This window comes from Mustela nigripes, unplaced genomic scaffold, assembly GCF_022355385.1.
Source record: "Mustela nigripes isolate SB6536 unplaced genomic scaffold, MUSNIG.SB6536 HiC_scaffold_20, whole genome shotgun sequence".
Taxonomy (NCBI): Eukaryota; Metazoa; Chordata; class Mammalia; order Carnivora; family Mustelidae; genus Mustela; species Mustela nigripes.
The window spans coordinates 1,276,777-1,297,103 of NW_026739436.1; the positions used below are offsets into that span (position 1 = coordinate 1,276,777).

A 20,327-nucleotide genomic window follows, 5' to 3' on the forward strand; every position below is an offset into this window, starting at 1 on the left:
CTCTCCACATCCTCTCCAACACATGTTGTTTCCTGTCTTGTTAATTTTGGCCATTCTAACTGGTATAAGGTGATATCTCAATGTGGTTTTAATTTGAATCTCCCTGAAGGATAGTGATAATGAACATTTTTTCAGGTGTCTGATAGTCATTTGTATGTCTTCATTGGAGAAGTGTCTATTCATATCTTCTACCCATTTTTTGACATGATTATCTGTTTTGTGTGTGTTGAGTTTGAGAAGTTCTTTATAGATCTTGGATATCAACTTTTTGTCTGTACTGTCATTAATAATGCAACTGATTTCTGTGCATTGATTTTATATCCGGCATTTTACTGAATTCCTGTATGAGTTCTAGCAGTTTGGTGGTGGAGTTCTTTGGGCTTTCCACATAAATTAATCATATCATCTGCAAAGACTGAAAGTTTGACTCCTCCCTTGCAAATTTGGGTGCCTTTTTTTTTTTTTTTCTTTTAGTTGTCTGATTGCTCAGTCTAGGACTTCTAGTACTATGTTGAGCAACCGTGGTGGGAGTGGGCATCCTTCTTGTGTTCCTGATCTCAAGGGAAAACTGTCGCCTTTTCCCCGCTGAGATTGATATTTGCTGTGGGTTTTTCATAGATAGCTTTTATGAAGTTGAGGAATGTTAACTCTATCTCTATACTTTGAAGAGTTTTAATCAGTAAAGGATGCTGTATTTGTTACATGCCTTTTCTGCATCAGTTGAGAGAACCAGGTGGTTCTTCTCTCGTCTCTTATTTATTTGTTCTATCACATGGATTGATTTGTGAATGTTGAACCATCCTTGCATCCCAGGGATAAATCCCACCTTGTCATAGTGTATAATCTTTTTAATGTACTCTTGGATCCTGTTGGCTAAGATCTTGTTGAGAATCTTGGCATCCATATTCAGCAGGGATATTGGTCTGAAATTCTCCATTTTGATGATGTCTTTGCCTGCAGGGTTTGAGGATCAAGTGTATGTTGGCCTCCTAGAAAGAGTATGAAAGTTTTCCTTCTGCTTCTATTTTTTGAAACAGCTTCAGGAGAATAGGTGTTATTTCTTCTTTGAGTGTTTGGTAGAATTCCCCAGGGAATCCATCAGGTCCTGGGCTCTTGTTTTTTGGAGGTTTTTGATCACTGCTTCAATCTTGTTACTAGATACTGGTCTATTCAGGTTGTCAGTTTCTTCCTGGTTCAATTTTGGGAGTTTGTAGTTTTTCAGGAATGTATTCATTTCTTCTAGGTTGCTTAACTTACTGGCATATAGCTGTTGATAATAATTTCTGATGATTGTTTCTACTTTCTTGGTGTTAGTCGTGGTCTTTCCCCTTTCATTCATAATTTTATTAATTTGGGTCCTTTCTCTTTTCTTTTGGATTAGTTTGGCCAATTGTTTATTGATCATATTAATCCTTTCAGAGAACCAGCTTCTAGTTTTGTTGATACATTCTACTGTATTTCTAGTTTCTATCTCATCGATCTCTGCTCTAATCTTGATTATTTCCCTTCTTGTGTGTGGAGGTGGCTTAAATTGTTGTTGATTCTTCAGTTCTTTAAGGCATAGAGAGAACTGGTGTATCCTGGATTTTTTCAGGTTTTTTTGAGTGAGGCTTGGATGGCTATGTATTTCCCCCTTAGGACCGCCTTTGCCGTATACCATAGGTTTTGAACTGATGTTTCTTCATTCTCATTGGTTTCCATTCATTATTTAAGTTCTTCTTTGATTTCCTGGTTGATCCAAACACTCTTAATCAGGATGCTCTTTTGCTTCCAAGTGTTTGAATTCCTTCCATACTTTTTCTTCCAGTTTCAAAACATTGTAGTCTGAGAATATGCAGAGAATAATCTCAGTCTTTTGGTGTCAGTTGAGTCCTGATTTGTGAAGGTTCCATGTGCACTTGAGAAGAAGGAGTATTCCATTGTTTTAGGGTGGAATGTTGTGTATATATCTCTGAGGTCCATCTCGTCCAATGTGTCATTCGGGGCTCTTGTTCCTTTATTGATTTTCTGCTTGGATAATCTGTCTATTACTGAGAGTGGTGTGTTAAGATCTCCTACTATTAATGCATTCATATCAATATGACTATCTTGATTAATAGTTGGCTTACGTAGTTCGCTGCTCCCGTATTGGGGCATAAATATTTACATTGTTAGATCTTCTTGATGGATAGACCCTTTTGAATGATGTATTTCTGTCTCTGGATACAGTTTTTAGTTTAAAATCTAATTTATCTGATACAGCCTTCTTTTGAGGCCCATTTGCATGAAAGGTGGTTCTCCATAGCTTCACTTTCAGTCTGGATGTATCCTTAGGTTCAAAATGGTTCTCTTGTAGACAACATATGGGCAGTTCCTGTCGTTTTTTCCAGTTGGCAACCATGTGCTATTTTATGGGAGCATTTAGGCCATTTACATTGAGAATGATACGTTTTTATTGATATCATGTTGCCTGTGAAGTCCTGGTTTCTATAGAATGTCTCCATGAATTCTGTTCTGTGACACTCTTGGGTTCTTTCTTCTTTTTTTAGAATCCTTCCCCTTAATATTTCTTGTAGTGCTGGTTTGGTGGTCACATACTCTTTTAAAACCTTATCAGTCTTGGAAACTCTTTATCTCTCCATTCATTTTGAATGTCAGTCTTGCTGGATAAAGTATTCTCAGCTGCAAGTTCTTCTCATTTAGTGCTCTGAATATGTCTTATCAGCCCTTTCTGGCTTGCCAGGTTTCTGTGGACAAGTCTGATGTTATTCTGATGGGCCTTCCAATGTACATAATGGATCTCTTCCCCCTAGCTGCCCTTAAGACATATTCTCTGAAATTATGATTCATGAATTTCACAATTTTGTGCTTGGATGTCTTTCTAGGTTCATTGATCTTGGGGTGGGGGGTGTTGTCCTCTCTGCCTCTCGGACAGGAACACTTGTTCCATTCCCTAGATTAGGGACATTTTCATCCAGGGTTTGTTCAGCTATATCTTCTAGTCTTCTCTCTTTCTCTACCTCCTTAGGGGTCCCAATAAGTCTGGCATTGGAATGTTTCATAGTGTCATTGATTTCCCTATTTCTGTTTCATGGCTTCTAAACTGTTAGTTTCATGCCTCCTCCTGATCCTTTTTGTCTATTGGTTTGTCCTCTAGATCACTAATTTTGTCTTCTGCCTTGGTACTCTAGCTGTTAAAGTATTTATATTAGACTGGAATTCATTGATAGCATTTTTAACTTCTGCCAGGTCGACTCTCACTTTCACTCTTAGAGATTCTGTGTTGTCACTAATGGTTTTCTCCAACCTCAATTGCCTGGATAATTGTTACCCTGAATTTTTTTCTGTCATATTGTTTATGTCCATATCCAATAGTTCTTTGGCAGAGGTCACAGTCTCTGAATTTTTTCTCTGTTGGGTGCTCCTCCTCCTTGTCATTTTGGTGAGAGGTGGTTGAGGGGATGTGTAGCTGAATATACCAACCACAATCTAGGCAACATGTACCTTGAAAAGCTTTGGAGCAATCAGAAGTCACCACCAAAAAGAAAGACAAAGCAGAGGAAGAAAGAAAAAAAAATTCCTACCAAAGTAGGCCCCCAAAATAAGATTGTAAGTTACATAGACAAAAATGAACAAACAAAAAGACCAACAAATGTGAAAAAAAAAATAAAAGAAAAAAAACAGTCAAAATGAACCTCAAAAATAAGATTTATATAGTACAAAAACAAATACACAGAAACACTGAAGAGTAAGTTGGGAAGATGGTTATACTTCCTCAGTGTGGGCGAGGAAGGTTATTTTGGTTCTTTCTGGGTGTATCTTGTTATCTTTGTTAAAGAACTCAACTTTCCCGAGATACAGGGAAATTAAAACTGGTTTATGTAAAAAGTTCAAGTTAAAGAGTTATTATGGAATATGTTGCATTTAACCTCTATTAGTAATGGTAAATAGGTTAAAAAATTAAAAAAATAAGAATCATGAAAACGAATTAAAAAAAAGAAAAATAGTTGTATCTGAAATATATGGGTTTGGGGGCAGTACTGGGATTTTAATATATTGTTTTCCTTAGATGTTGGGGTTTTACAGTTTTATAGGGACTCCGTGGTTGTTGTCATCTTGTTTTTTTGGCTTGTTCTAGAGGCAGGGCCTGCTGTGTTGTTTTCAGTTGGTCTTGCTTGTGGTTATCCTGCCCCCAACAAGGGGCTGGGCTCTGTGTAAACAGGTTTTTCAGGCTTTTGTTCTCTGGAGGTTTTTGTTCTTTGGCGGCTTTTTGCATCTTTTCAAAGGGTCAGAGCAAAGTAAACAATCTACACTGGGACCTCACCTCAGAGAGAAGCCTTAGTCTGCCACCCTCTGGGCGGTCTAGAACACACGGGCTCCCTCTCTGCAAACTCTGTTGAACACTTCAACCTCCCACAGGCAGTGTGCACCACCCCCCACCACCATCTCAGTGGTTGCTGGAGGCCCCGGTTGTCTCTGTACCCCCATGCCACTAATACTGCAGTCAGTAGTGGTCTGGGTGAGCCCGAACCTGAGTGGCTGTCATTGTGGGGACTGCTGTCTGGAGACCACTCTCATGCCAGGTAGCTTAGACCTGGTGGCAGTGCAGGTGGTAGTAGGGTGCAGTCCTAGAGACTGCCAGCTGGCACTCACACCAGGCTTTCCCAGACATAGTTTGTGCCCAGCCAAGTGGTGGTGCAAGCAGTGCAAAACCGCAGGCTCAGGAACATAGACTAGGGCCCCCATCGTGCTTTTCTGGCACGGGTGGTCACCAACAGTGACCATCCTGGGACAGTGGGCTTAAACCTGTGCCTGTGACCAACTGATTCCACCAGTTGCCCCTTAAGATCTTTTGCTCTTTTTGAGTACTTTTAACCAGACTTCAAGTTAATGCTGGTCCCTAACCACAGGGCACTTTTGTATTGAGGTATTACTTTCCAGTGGGTCACTTCTGGTGGCTCCCTCCCCCTTCTGTTTATCCTCTGATACCAGTCTGCGCATTCCTACTCTGCTTCAGCTCTCCACTGATGTCTTCTGCGCTATAGAGATCCAGAAGTATATAATTGTACATCTCAGTGCTCTGGTAGATTTTTATCTCACTTCAGAGGACCAGTTGAAACAGGGTCTCCACCATCTTGCCTCTCCATCATTTCATAGCACTTTAGGTAAAATAGAGATCACTCTTTTAGGAAGGATTAATGTTAAAATGTTCAAATGAGATTACTCTACTTCCTCCAGTGTAGGGGAGGCAACTGGGGACTAGGCTGCAGTCTTCTCCATGTGTTGTCCCTGGGAGAGCATAGGTCGAAAGATGTAAACCATATAATGATATTTCCAACTATTTGAATATTATTGATTGCTATTCATTTTTCTGAAGAACTTGAGTGGTTTGTGTGAATCTTGTAGAAGTTTCCTTTGCAGTTTCCTGTTGTGACCTTACAGAGGTGAGGACATAGAACTTGCTGGTTCACCATTTTGCTGAGACTACTTCCCTTTTTAAAATTGTTTTAGTTGTCAGAGGAGCTAATGAAAAATAATATCAAAAGTAAGCAAGGTTTAGGTTTTTACATGGTCATATTGAAGGCATAGCTAAGAAGTTGAATTTTGAGTAGAGTCTGTACAAAAGGAAGTATAGGAGACTTCTATAATATTGGGAACTATATTTAGGCAGATGGAAGAGCATATGCCCAAAGACTGTGATGGGAGACCCAGTATGGTAAGAGAATCATAAGGAAGTTAGCATGGGTTGGCAAGAGGAGCAAGAGCAGTGTGATAACTGAGAGCACTGTAAGTAAAGTCACCAGAATACGTAGGCCCATTTTTTTCCAAAAGGGGTAGGAAACTGGTGGGTAACTTTGAACTCAAGGGTAACATGACCTGACTTTATTTTTACCAGGATTTCCATGATGGCAAAGTTGAAGACAGAGGTAGGCATAGAATCAAGTAGATCAGTAAGGTACCTATTGCATTAATTCTAATCTGGTTAGATGATGCTGACTTGGATGAAGAGTTGGTGACAAGTATCAAAACACACCTAGTTTTGAACATTGAGCCGCCAGGAATCTCGTTAGCTAGGTATGTAGTGTGACAGAAAGAAGGAGTCCAGGATGATAGCTGAGATTTTTCTGCATGAACAAATGGTAATTTGGGGATAAGATATCAGAAATTCAGTTTGAGACTCATTAAATGTAAAATGACGTTAAGGACCTCAAAGTGGAGATGGCAAGGAGATAATTATTTGGTGACTATGCTAATTTACTGCTTCTGTTATACAAAAAGTAAATTAACTAATATACAGGTTGATAAGGGAACCAGCACAGAAGATGTCTTTCCAGAGGAAATACTGAGTCTTCCAAAGGAGACTACCAGCAACAGAGCCCGTGGGTCACATTTTGTTCGGAGTAGCCCAGTTGTCCGTTCACATACCTTCTCCCCTGGAGCACGAAGCCAGTATGTTTGCAGAGTAAGTTGACATTCCTTTGCCACCACCTGTCTGGAAAATTGTCTCCCTCCTTTTTTGTGTGTGTTTTATGTTTCTTTACTCTTTATGTGAAAAGACTTATGTTCTCATAAACGAGTATCACATATTGGGGCCTGCAGCCAGTGTGGTGGCTCCATCTCCCCCTCACCCTTACATATCTAACTAGATTTTCTCAAGATTCTAATACATTTCTCCCTAAATTTTCAGTTTCTGTGTGTACCAACTCATGGGCAAACTGTTTCTACATTGGTGTAAGGAGTAACAGGTTAGAACAGGACATGCCCTGATTGGTTTGAGATTGGGAAGTCAGGCCACTGAGTGGTTGGAATTCCTGAAGTGTAGCTTAGTGGGGTCCCAGGGTGGATAGCAGCCTTGAAGACTCCGGATACAGAGGCCAGGTTCGGATCCCTCAGCACTAAATTCTCACCTTGAGTGGTTCTCAACCAGAGCTGCATACTGCAGTGAAGTCATTTCAGTGCAGTTTAGGGTGGAGGTGTGGGCCTCACAAAATGCTGGTGCCCAGGTTCCACCCCCAGGATTCATTGTGGTTCATGGTGTGGCTTGGGGAGGACCTCTGGTGATTCTGGTATTTAGAACCCCACCATGGTCCTTCAAGATAGGACCACATATTGGAGGTTGGCTGGCAGTGGTGGTGTGACACTGACAGGACAGATTAGGAAAGAGAAGGGAATTTGAAGGATAAATGGTCACGATCCAGTGACCTAATGATGCTGTTTGGATCGAGGAGAACTTTGACCCTTCCCACCTCTGAACTGGGATTGTTGAAGTAAAACACCTTTCCTTGACTGGGACTGCCAGGGAACTGGCCGCATTTGGGCAAAACCAGAGTTCAGTCACATGAGAGAGAAATGGGCTCAGGTGTGTGTGGGAGACAAGATACTAGGATTGGGGATCCCCTCGCCCACTCAGTTTCTGTAACTTAACAGGACTCACAGAATTCATAGTTGTGGTTTGTTACGGTGAAAGGATCTAGACCAAGGTCAGCAGAGGGAAGAGGCACATCGAGCAACTCTCAGGTCTGCCACAAGTTTTCAAGTCTCTCCGAGTAGGATTCTGTGAAGCAGAAGCAAGGTGTCCCGTGATGGCTGCTCTGTGTCCCATAGGTCAGGCTCGGGCACTCTGGCCCCATCAAGCTGTAGCTCTATAGGGTTTGTGTTCAACCAGACACCTGCCTGGAGGTGTTATACCAAGGGCTGCCCTTTTGTCCCTTCCTCACCGTAGGCTGTTGCTGACCCAGCACAGAGTGGGCCCGGGTCTGCTGGGTTAGAAGGGCAGTGTGGTGGGACAGGAGACCTTCCCCAGAGGAGGACATCCAGCTCCTGTGTTGGGTTCCGTACCCTGCATACAAGCATTTGCAGTCGATGTTTTTAGAGGCTTTGTTGTTTTTCTCTGTTTGAAATGATTGAGGCTGGGAAGGCATGGGGATGCATATTGTTTGCCATGTCATTTCCTTAGTATTTTAGGTTAATGGTGTGGACTTTTCCATGAAGACAAGAACTTTGGCTTTTATACAGATACACTGATCTTTTTTTTTTTAATTTTATTTATTTATTTGACAGACAGAGATCACAAGTAGGCAGAGAGGCAGGCAGAGAGAGCAGAGGAAGCATGCTCCCCGCTGAGCAGAGAGCCCATTGAGGGATTCGATCCCAGGACCCTGAGACCATGACCTGAGCCGAAGGCAGAGGCTGTAACCCATTGAGCCACCCAGGTGCCCCTACACTCTGATCTTGAAGCAAGAACCTGCCATCAAGTGAAATACATGATATCTTGGTTCCCATGAAGAAGTCCTTATTTATTTTCCTCTTAAAAAAGAACTTTTCTCTTGGGGCGCCTGGGTGGCTCAGTGTGTTAAGCCGCTGCCTTCGGCTTAGGTCATGATCTCAGGATCCTGGGATGGAGTCCCGCATTGGGCTCTCTGCTCAGCAGGGAGCCTGCTTCCCTATCTCTCTCTCTCTCTGGCTGCCTCTCCATCTACTTGTGATTTCTCTGTGTCAAATTAATAAATAAAATCTTTAAAAAAAAAAAAAAGAACTTTTCTCTTGTATAACAGAATGGGAGTTAGTAATCAGCTTGTCTTACTACAGGAATAAGTTTCGTTTTTTGGAAAGCTATTTTTACCCCAGATTCTTGCCAAAGCCTGAAATATAGCAAATGAGAATGATTAATAAAAAGTAAAAAATGTGGTATCTGGCTGGCTCACTGGGTGGAACATGCAAATCCGTCTCGGGGTCATGAGTTCAAGTCCTACATTTGCTGTATAGCCCCATTTAAAAAAAAAAAAGGCGGAATAGTGAGATTAGTACTGTCTTCATGAACTTCAGACATAATATCCATTCTGTGCAGGGGCACCTGGGTGGCTCAGTGGGTTAAAGCCTCTGCCTTCAGCTCAGGTCATGATCTCAGGGTCCTGGGATCGAACCCCGCAATGGGCTCTCTGCTCAGCGGGAAGCCTGCTTTCCCCTCTCTCTCTCTCTGCCTGCCTCTCTGCCTACTTGTGATCTCTGTCTGTCAAATAAATAAATAAAATCTTAAAAAAATATATCCATTCTGTGTTGACATTGATCAGACAGAAATTTTGTTGACTCTATCACCCTGGAAACTTGATGTTTTTCTGTTGAAAGAGGGTCAGTGTTGGATTTGCTTTTCTTTTTCTGTTTTTTTTTTTTTTTTTTAATTGAAACTTTGAGTAGCTTTTAACTAAAAGCCAAAGACCTAGTAAAAGTACCAGTAGTCATGCAGATTTGAGTATATGTGAGAAAAAAATGAAATAATTCAACTCATACTACATCAAGAGAATGAATATTAAATTTCTAAGAAAGTACTTCTGAATATCACTCTTTTTGGCACAGCTTTATCGTAGTGACAGTGACAGTTCAACACTGCCCCAGAAGTCTGGCTTTGTTCGAAACACCTTGGAAAGACGGACCCTTTGCTCTAAACAGGTACGTGTCCTGTAAACTAATAAGGATTCTACATTTTTCTTGTAGTTATTTTTAAAGCTTGATTGAAAGCTAATACATTAATTTCTTTATTTGTTAAATGGACGTTTTAAAAACGTATATATCATGATACCATGATATTACCAAAGATTAAAACACTGCTCTCTTCATTTGTAGTATTTGGGTTCACTGCAGACCTTGTATTGGCAAGTTTTAAAACACTGCTGCCAGGGAAAGCACAGAGTTACATTCCTACAAGCTTCTGGTTGTATTTTCATCAACAAATAAATACATAATTTTTTTGTGTGTTTCTGTGTAAAGACTTATTATTTAATTTATATTATTAATTCATTCACGTTGAACTCAGAGCCAACAGCATTATAATTCATGCCCAAATGAAGCTTTTCAAACATAATCTCATCATAAAATGCATTTTAGATTTCTTGCACTTAGAAATAATAGGCACTAAGGTGACAAATAAAAAGCATGAAAACCTGGCACTTCATAGACCATGAAAGAACACTTGTTTATAGTATGAAAGCTGAAACAAGAAGGTATAGTGTTTTGTTGGACCTCAGCTAGGCACCTGTGCATCAAATGACTCAAACTCTGCCACTCTGCACATGCCCATGCAAGACTATGAATATTGCATATTGATTTTGGGATTACAAGTAAATTTCAGTAAGTAGACTAATTCTTACATTCAAATCTCTAATAATAAGGATCACCTATATTTCTTAAGGTATTATAATGTTTACATTCTTAAAACCATTTCTATATAATAGATTTTTTTTAAAAACAGGAAATAAAATTAAGGTTTTCAGTCGTCAGGGTTCTTCTTCTTGAATTTATTTTCTTACTTCAGTGTTTTTCCACACCAGACCTTTCAAGTTTTGCTGTTAAGTTGTAGTTCGGTTGTAGTTCCCTTGCTTTTCCGTGCAGGTATGCTTTTAATGAGAAAAAAAGTCCCAGATTTCCATGTCATAGTTGTACATGGAGCAGTTGACGATTAATAGTTATAAATCATAATTTAGCTACAACTATTTTTTCAGGAGCAACACTGCTGAAATTTGGGACCAGATCATTCTTTGTTGTGCAGGCTATTTTTATTTCAGCATTTTTAGCAGCATCCCTGCTATCCTTGTGCTAAATGGAGATATTACTCTCCTTCTCCTTAACTTTTGCAGTCAAAAGTCCTTTGAGATGACAGATGTCTTCTCTGACACATGGTTGACCCCAAGTGAGAACTACCAAATTAATTATGAATTCAGCAGCGTTCTTTAAATTACTGTGTTAGGGCACTTGGGTGGCTGGCTCTGTTAGCATCTGCCTTCAGCTCTGGTTATGCTCCCAAGATCCTGGAAATGAGTACTGTCTCAGGCTACTTGTTCAGTGGAGAGTCTGCTTCTCACTCTCCCTGTGCTTCTCCACCTGCTCATGCACTCTCAAATAAATAAATAAAATCTTAAAAACATAAATTATTATGTGTTTAAATTATGTAGCATTCCATATATACACAAAAATATCTTGTGCATGTATGGGAAATACTACACATAGACATGTAGTGCTTACTAAACAATGCTGATACGCTATTGGATTTATGATTTTGTTACAATAACTGTCCTTAAGGGCATGTCCCATTGAATGGAAACCATTGGTCTAAAACTGCATATACAAAATCTTATCATATTATGACACAGTATTTGCTTAACTAAAGCTTACAGCAGAACAAAAGTTTTGATTGCCTTTATGTGTGTATAATTTTTTTAAGATTTATTTATTTTAGATAGATAGAAAGTGAGGGAGGGAGCACAAGCAGGAGGAACAGGGAGAAGGAGGGAGAATCCAAAGCAGACTCAGAGTTGAGTTAGAGCCTAATGTGTGGTTTGATCCCACCACCCTCAGATCACAACCCAAGCTGAAACCAAGAGTCAGCACTTGACCAACCATGCCAACCAGGCACCCCTGTGTTATAATTTTTTAAACAAAAAAATCATCTCATTATTTCTAAAATACTTCCCCCTCATACAGTGAATAATTAAGATCTTTTCATCCTCATAAATGTGTATGTGTTTGTGTGTATATAGTTGGTTGGTGGTTTAAGGTAACAGATCTTTATTAGACCCTCATTTGGAATTAAGAAATAAATACATTAGCTTATTACTTCTTAGGATTAAAATTGAGCCTGTCACTACTTGGTTTGGGAAGTGGTGTCACATAGGTCTAGTGACTCACAGACATCTTGAGAGGGCGGATGTCAGAAGACCGAAGGTATAGTTCTGATTCTGAATTATTCCACTTTCATGTGACTCAGTTTCCTCAAAACAGATAATGACTTCTTTTGATTTTCCTCGATGACTAATGTGTGGAGTTACAACATGCAGCAAGAAAATATGTAGAATATTAGAGCATGATATGATCCTATATTGTTGAGAAGGTTAAGAGGAAGACAGTAAGAGAAGGACAGAAATGGTGGAGCATTAATGGTGCATAAATGATGGAGCGTCATGGGCTGGGTAAAAACAAAACAAACAAAAAAACCCAAAGAACAAAACAAAACAAAAAAGGGAAGAAAGAATGAGGTCCAAAATGGCAGAGGAGTAGGAGACCTTAATTTCATCTGGTTCCAGGAATTTCGCTAGATAGCTATCAAACCATTCAGAACACCTGTGAACTCCACCAGAAATTGAAGGAAAGAATAGCAGCAAATCTATGAACAGAACAGTGACTATTTTTTGCAAGGTAGGAGGTGTGGAGAAATGAATCTAAGATGATATATGGGAAGATAGACCACAGGGCAGAGGGAAGGAGCCTCCGTCAGCCAAGTGACAGAGCAGCAGGGCACAAAACTGCAACTTACAGGAGTCTGCTCTGGTGAGGAATGTTGCTCAGCTGACTAAGTGGGACGTGGAACCATTTCTGGGAGAGTGAGGTCTCAGGATCCTCAGGGTCACTGGAAGACGGGGGGTGCCTGAGTGTAGCAGAGCACCCCCATATGGGATCAGGGAAGCCGACTAGAAAGAGTGAACTGAAAAATGGGCTGTCAGCTCGCAGTTGCTATAAACTGTGATTGCCAGCACAGCTGGGCCACTGCTGCTTGAGTAGGGGCCAAACAAATGGCAGGACAGGGGAGAACCCCCTTTTTCCTCCCACAAAAGGAGTGGCAGGGGAGAGTGCTGCAGGAGCCTGCTGGGTTTGGAGACTTCAAACAGGGCTGTGTGCCTCAGATAGAAGTGCTCATTTACAGGCCAGGGGAATACAGAGTGCAGAGAGAAACCAGGGGGACAGGAGTGACTGACTGCTTTTCTCTCACGGCTTACTGAGGAGTGCGACTCCAAGCTCTGGGCTCCTCTGGGGTGAGAGATTGGGAGGCAGCCATTTTCTTTCTCATTCTCTAAAACTGTGAGGGAAAAGCCTTCAGGGAACGAGAACTACAGAGAACAAACCAGAGGAGATAATTTAGCCTGGCCCATGGCAAGGGCAGAGCCATGCTGCCTGGGGCAAAGACATTTGAGAATCAAAGCAACAGGCCCCTCCCCCAGAAGATGCTGAGTTGGTGGAGTTTGCTATCCCTAGAGGGTGGAGATGGATTGACATAGAGGATTTGTTGAGGAGGGTGGACCACAAACTTGCAGTTCTGGGCTGGGGATTCCCACATAGCCATAATTGCTTTGACCCTCTAAAGAGAAGCAGAAAGATGTCAGGGAGCAAAATTCACGTAGCAGAGCAACTCATATTAAGCCCCCATTCCCCTGAGAAGAATGGTCTTAATCTTAATCTAAACTTCATCTAGGCAAAGACACCTGAAGTAGCCAAGTAGAAGGCCCTTCCTCCAAAAGAGAGACTGGAAGAATGGGTGAATGATAAACTTATTTCCTACAGGACTGTAAAACTTCAGTACCAGGGAGCTCCATGTGTTCCCTCATGACTCCCTTATACTTCAAGCTAAAATTTTAGGTTTTTTAGTTTCTGTTCTTATTCTTTTTTAAAATCACATATATGTTTTAGAGATTTATGCCCCATATTAGCAGTTTTTCACTCTGTCCAATTTTATCATGATATATGTATGTTCTGACTTCTTTGGCATTTTGGGATATAGTGTCTTCTAACACACAGACCAAAATCAAGCAGAAATAGGCAGATCACTGTACTGTGTCCATTCAAGGGATTGTAATCTCTCTCTGCACTCCCACCCTGTTTTTTCCTTTTCCCTCTTTTTTATTGTTTTGAATCATCTTGGCTTTAATAGCATATCCATGGTAGCTTTCAACCACTTCAGGTTTTTTCTAAGGTGTATATAGCTTGAGTCTTGGTTGATATTTTGGATTCTGTTCATTTGCTCAGCTGTCCCTCAACAGAATGACTAGGAGAAAGAAGTCTCAACAAAGAAAAGAACCAGAGACAATGTCCTCTTTTACAGATCTAAACAAGATCTAAGTGGATATAAGCAAGATGTCAGAGATAGACTTCAGGATAGCAATCATAAAGCCAATAACTAGGATTGAAAAGAGCAGTAGTGACAATATAGAATCTCTAAGGATAGAAGTGATATCTAATCAGGCAAAACTTTAAAAGTTTAAAAAAAACTTAAAAACTTAAACTAAAAAAGAAGTCAGGCAAAAACTTAAAAAAAAAAATCTAGTCAAAACTGGATACTCTGACAGCCAGGGAAAATGAGGCAGAAGAATGAATTAATGATCTAGAAGATAAGCTGATAGAAAGTGAAAAAGCTGAGGAAGAAAGAGATCAGCAGCTAGAAACCCATGAGAACAGACTTAGAGAAATCAGTGGCACCATGAAATGTCCCAATGTCAGAATTATTGGTATCCCTGAGAAGATGTAGAGAGAGAGAGGATCAAAAGGTATAGTTGAGCAAATCACAGCTGAGAATGTCCCTAATCTGAGGATGGAAACAAGCAGTTGCGGCCAAGAGGCAGAGAGGCTTCTCCCCTCCCCAAGATCAATAAAAATAGATCAATACCCCAGCATATAATAGTAAAACTTGAAATCTTAGAGCCAAGGAAGCTATCCTGAGACATTTAAGGGGAAAGATTTCTTCCATACAGAAGAAGGAAAATCAGAATTACATCAGACCTATCCACAAAGTCCTGACAAGGCAGTAGGGACTGGCAAAACATTGTCAGGGTACTAAATGGGAAGAACATGCAGCCAAAAATACTTTATCCAGCATGGAAGGGAAAAAAGCCTCCAGGACCAGCAGAAACTGAAAGAGTATGTGACCATCAAGCCTCCCTGCAAGATTCTCTAAAAGAAGAAATACTGCAAAAGTAATATAGAGCAGAAATTAAAAGAGACCATCTATAGAAACAGGGATGCTACAGGCAATATGATGGCACTAAATTAATATCTTTCAGTGGTTAATATGAATGGACTGAATGCTCCCATCAAGAGACACAGGGTTTCAGATTGGATAAAAAAGACAAGACCCATCCATATGCTGTCTATAAGAGATTCATTTTGTATCTAAAGAGATCCTCAAATTGAAAGTAAAGGGATGGAGAACCATTTATCATGCCACCAGACCTCAAAAGAAAGCTGGGGGAGCGACTCATATCAGACAAATTAGATTTTAAACTAAAGATGGTAGTAAGATATGCAGAGGGACACTATATCATGTTTAAAGGGTCCATTCAAAAAGAAAATTTTAACAATTGTAAAAATCTATGCTCTTAACACAGGAGTAACCAACTGCATAAACTAATACCTAAAATAAAGAATCATATTGATAATAATACATTAATAATAGGAGACTTCAGCAGTCCACTCACAGCAATAGATCATCTAAACAGAAGATCAACAGAGAAACAAGACCTTTGAATGACACATTGGACCAGATGTACTTGATCAATATAGACAAAACATTCTGTCCTAAAACAACAGAATACTCACTCTTCTTGACTGCACACAGAACTTTTTCCAGAATAGATCACATACTGGGTCACAATTCAGATCTCAGCCAATGCCAAAAGACTGAAATTTTCCTCTGTATTTTCAGACCGCAGTGCTCTAAAACTGGAACTCAACCATAAGAAAAATTTTGGAGGGACCAGATATACTTAGAGGTTAAAAGACATCCTGCTACAGAATGAATGGTTCAACCAGGAAATTAAAGAGGAACTTAGACAATTCATGCACACCAATAAAAACAAAAACAATGGTTCATAACCTATGGGATGCAGCAAAGGGAAGTACATAGACATCTAAGCCTTACTAAGGGGAGCCTGCAATCCCCCCCCCCTCTCTGCCTGCCTCTCTGCCTTCTTGTGATCTCTGTTAAATAAATAAGTTTTTAAAAATCTAAAAAAAAAAAAAAAATGAGCAAAGTATCCGAATAGACATTTCTCTAAAGAAGACCTCCAGGTGGCCAACAGACACATGAGAAGATGCTCAGCATCACTTATCATCAGGGAAATTCAAATTGATACTGCAATGAGATATTACCACACTGCTAGTAGAATGATGTAAGCAGAAAGATAATAATAACAAGTGGTGGTAAGGATTTGGAGAAACTGGGACCCTCATATACTGCTGGTTGGAATGTAAAATGGTACAGCTGCTTTGGAAAACAATTTGGCAGTTTTTCAGAAAGTAACAGTTACTAAATGACTCAGCAATTCACATAATATAGATATATAATCAAAATATATAAATATATATTCAAAAGAAATGAAAAGATGTGTTTGCAAAAACTTGTACAAATAGATATTTATGGCAGCATTATTATTTTATTATATACTAATTATATAATATTATAATATTGTAAATTATCTACAGCTAAAGAAGTAGAACTGTGTTAATCAATTATGAATGGATAAACAAAATGTGCTCACATATATCCAGAGTGAAGTAATACCTATAAAATGGTTTGAAATACTAATATTGTTCAGTATTGATGACCATAGAAAACATTATGCTAGTTTAAAAAGCAAGTAACAAAAGGTCACTGTGGTTCTATACACATGAAAGGTCCAGAATAGGTAAACCTATATGGAAAGTAGATTCATGGTTGCTGAGAACTAGAGGAGTTTGTGGGGGCGGGTGGCTAGTAGTGGGAAGGTGACTGCTAAGGGAAACAGGGTTTCCTTTGAGCATAAGGAAAATGTTCTAAAATTGAATGTGTTGATTCTGTGAATTTATTAAAAACCATAGAGATGTATACTATAAATGGGTACAATGTATGGTAGGTGAGTTATATTTCAATAAAGGCATTACCTATTCCCCCATCCTCCCAATATAAAACAGGAATTAGGAGCCTGTTTTACTCTGTAAGGACACTATACCTGTTGTATCAGTGTAATTATTACTAGAGTTCCTTTCACCCTTAGAAGTGTCTTGATTTATATGATAAATTTATATCACTCTCTCACTGTGTGACATCAGGGAGGTAGCTTTGGTCTTCCCCTGAGGCTTCACATTCCTCATATATAAAACAAGGTTTATCCAATTCTGATCATCTTTGACCTTAGCACTATAGTTCCCAGAAGCTCCACTTTAGAAGTTTTAATATCCTGCTCAGTTGGTCATAGGGCTTTGCAGTGCTTTGGAAGATAATCCTAAATTAACAGAGTCAAAGCCTTGGACCAGTATAGATCTCTGGTCCCAGGAAATAGAGGCAAGACAAAGACCAATTCCCGAGTTGACCCATTCCTGAAATTCAGATTTCCCCATAGATAGGCTACTAATAAAAGCAATCCAACCATTCCAATGCAGGCAAAATGCTCTAAATACACCCTTCACACTCCCCCCTAAAAGATAAACATTTAAATGGGGCCCCTCACATAAAATAGGAAGTCCCTGGGAAACTTGTCAAGTTTGGCACTGGTTAATGAAGTTTTTGTCTAAACACAGGTTGGTTAAGTCCATCCAAAGGGGCCTGATGTGATTGTGGAGGTCATCTGATGATACAGTGGAATGTTTATTTACTAGGTGTCTTTAGCCATGATTGTTTAGGAAATAAAATTATATAAAAGGAGCTTAAAGATTATTTTGTTCTCGTCCCCTTTATACTTGTGAGAATGTACCTGATAATAGTTGGTATAGCATCTCACTTTGCTTCTCCCTCTCCCTTCCAGGCCACCTAGGTCTATGTGGTGGTTTGTACACATGCATCATGGTGTCTCCATTACCAGTCCACACACATGAGCCCTGGGTTTTGCATCAGGAAGTCCTTAGAAAAAACTCAATGTAAAAGAAGAAGAAGGCATAGAGTAAATCTCATTCCCATCAATCCATCTATGAACCAGAAAGATGGATGCTCACCAGGCTCACTGAGAAGGGAAACCATCATGAAGACAGTAGTAATGAACTGTCTGCATAAGTCAGAACTCCTGGTCACAAAGCCAGTTATCAGAGATGGTAAGGAAGGTTGGGGGTGAGGCAGAGCTTTCCCTGAATATAGGGGAGAATAATGTATAAGAATCACTATAGTGGTTGAAAGTAGCCAGTGCACTAGCCTCCAATAAGAAAATGAGGTCTTTCATAGAATATGCCCCTGCTGTTTGCTTCTTTAGGATAGCAGGACTGGGAAAGGTAAAAAAGGTAAAAAAAAAAAATTCAAAAGCTGGAGTCTAATAGGAAGAAAAGAGGAGCCATCGGTTTTCTGTATGCCAGATACTGCATCCAGTTTTTGCTGATATTAGTCTGTGGTTTTCATAGACAAGGCAAAGTCCTTCATAGCTTAAGTTTGCCAGGCGATACCTCGGTTATAATGGTGCAATTTCTACATCCTAGGGAACCAGTGGGGTTGGATTGTATGCTCTACCTTACATGCTCTACTTCTGCTGGTGGTAGGATTTTAGGATTAGTGGTAGCCATCATTGTTCTTACTTTCAAGATACTGAGGAGGAGATAGTACTGATCTTGGAAATTTTGCACCATCTTGTTGCTCAAAATCAGGTGGATGCTTGTGGGGCCCTGCCAGTAGAGTAAGGTGGATGCGCTGTGGGGAGATGCTATACCGAGTGGCAGTCTTCTCAAATGACTCCAAAGTGGTAAGCTCTTTGAAGAAGATGACATTATACACACACAAACTGCTGTCTCAGTCACAAATTCAACTTCTGTGGGGAGCTTGGTTCTTCCAACTTCTGACAGATGTAAATGGTCATCACTTTCTGGCCTTCGATGGCACTGAAGAGCCAGATGCCATATACAGATCTGGAGCAAATCATCTGAGGACACCTTCAGCGAGTTTAGCATCCAGGAAGGTGGTGAAGAGCTAGCTGAACTGTGAAAAACTATTGCAGTGTGATTACTTCTGGGTATCCTCGATCAAGGCTGACAGAAGCTGATGATCATTGCCCAGTCACAACATCTCCACTTGTGGGTTAAAGAGCTATTCCCCTCACCAAGGCTGAAGTTGTTCAGCCTTTGGGACTGGGCATTCTCCACATGGTAGTCCATGCAGGCCTCAGGGAGCATTCTGTGAGAATGATGATCCAGTAGGTTGGGCTGGTACTTCCCTAGGATGTTTCTTTTCTCCATCTTTTATGGGTCAGTCTTCTATTTCCTGTCAGCTCCATTTGGCTAGAACACTGTGATCTTGTAGCTGGCCAAGTGCATGTGCTTGTATACGCCACATTCTGCTGCTGAATTGTGTCAGTCTGTACTGGGAAAGGCATTCCTTTCTCACCACCCAGCTTCCTTGGGGTTAACTCTGTTACAACTCTGATACAGTGCACCTGAGTGAATTCAGGGGCTCTCTTCGAAGTGTCCTACAAACATTTGACTATGTTCAGCTGTATTAGGCTTTCCCTGGCGTCCAAGAGAGAGTGGAATATGTATGTCCAGGATTTAGTTCCCAGTTTTCCATCATGGTTCCTCCAGCTACTGTTGGTTTGAGTGCTGTGGCTGGCTGTGTGAGAAATTACTGGGATAATGCTCTTGACATATTTTGTGTTTAGATATTGAAAGTCTTCCAACTCTGACCCTCTTGCTTGAAATGGTCAGGAGCACCTCCTACAGGTAGCTGCTAGAGTAGTGCTGGTTGTAGCACTGAGACTATGTGTGACAGAACAGCCTGGCTACAAATTTGTGCCCACTGTGATCCAAGCTTGGCAGTGGACTGCCTGTAGGCAAGGAAAATTTCTTACTATCCCTTAGAAGCCATGAAGGACCACCCCCCCCATGCTCATACATATTTTTTTCAATTTTTACAATGGCCACATTTTATGCTGTACTTAAAACATATTAATTACCTGTTAATATGTAATTTTTTCATATTTTAAAATAGCTGAGTCACCTTTGTATACAGAGTGTCTTTCTAGATATAAGTGCAAATGAAATTTTAAAATCAAAGAAAATGGAGATTTTTAGGCATTTAATGTATAGTCATTAACACTTAAGATTGTACCCATTTTTTAATTTTGCCAGTCTCCGGTAAGGATCTGTCTCTGCAAATAAATCACACCATTTGCATCACTAACTTGATATTGAACTGAACACTTAAGTTAATCTTGCCCAAATCCTATGTCTCAGTGTGTATGCTCACAGCTGCCATTCCCGCAGACCTTTAGGTCCTCCCTGGCTGAGCTCATGGCCTGCACCTCCCTGGATCTGGAGCTGGATCTCCAGGCCTCCAGAACACGCCAGAGGCAGCTGAACGAGGAGATCTGCATCCTGCGGGAACTGAGGCAGCGGTTAGAAGACGCGCAGCTCCGAGGCCAGACCGACCTCCCACACTGGGTGCTGCGGGACGAGCGGTTCCGGAGCCTGCTGAAGGAAGCCGAGAGGCAGGTAAGAGGCCCAGCCCCAGCCTGGCGAGGCCCGCTATGGAGTCCCTCCGGCATCTGGGGCCTGCCTGGTCATGATGATGAAGCTGTGCTTTGAACACTCCCAGGGCTCCTCTGAAGGGACTGGGTTTCTTCCTCCGTGGGCCAGGCAGCTGG

The 20,327-nt window shown here is 40.7% G+C and overlaps 2 protein-coding genes across 4 annotated transcripts in view; both read left to right on the forward strand.

Annotated features, from left to right (window-relative positions):
* LOC132008019 (protein WWC3-like) overlaps positions 1–20,327 on the forward strand; it is a 95,185-nt gene that overhangs the window by 44,531 nt on the left and 30,327 nt on the right. For all 3 annotated transcript variants that reach the window (XM_059386379.1, XM_059386380.1, XM_059386381.1), the window contains 3 exons: positions 6,278–6,442; positions 9,334–9,426; positions 19,948–20,175. In XM_059386379.1, coding sequence (XP_059242362.1) covers positions 6,278–6,442; positions 9,334–9,426; positions 19,948–20,175 — 486 coding nt within the window. The remainder of the gene's footprint in view (positions 1–6,277; positions 6,443–9,333; positions 9,427–19,947; positions 20,176–20,327) is intronic.
* LOC132008047 (protein WWC3-like) overlaps positions 1–20,327 on the forward strand; it is a 69,550-nt gene that overhangs the window by 44,524 nt on the left and 4,699 nt on the right. Inside the window, exons 12-14 of the mRNA XM_059386448.1 lie at positions 6,278–6,442; positions 9,334–9,426; positions 19,933–20,175. Of these exons, the coding sequence (XP_059242431.1) occupies positions 6,278–6,442; positions 9,334–9,426; positions 19,933–20,175 (501 nt within the window). The remainder of the gene's footprint in view (positions 1–6,277; positions 6,443–9,333; positions 9,427–19,932; positions 20,176–20,327) is intronic.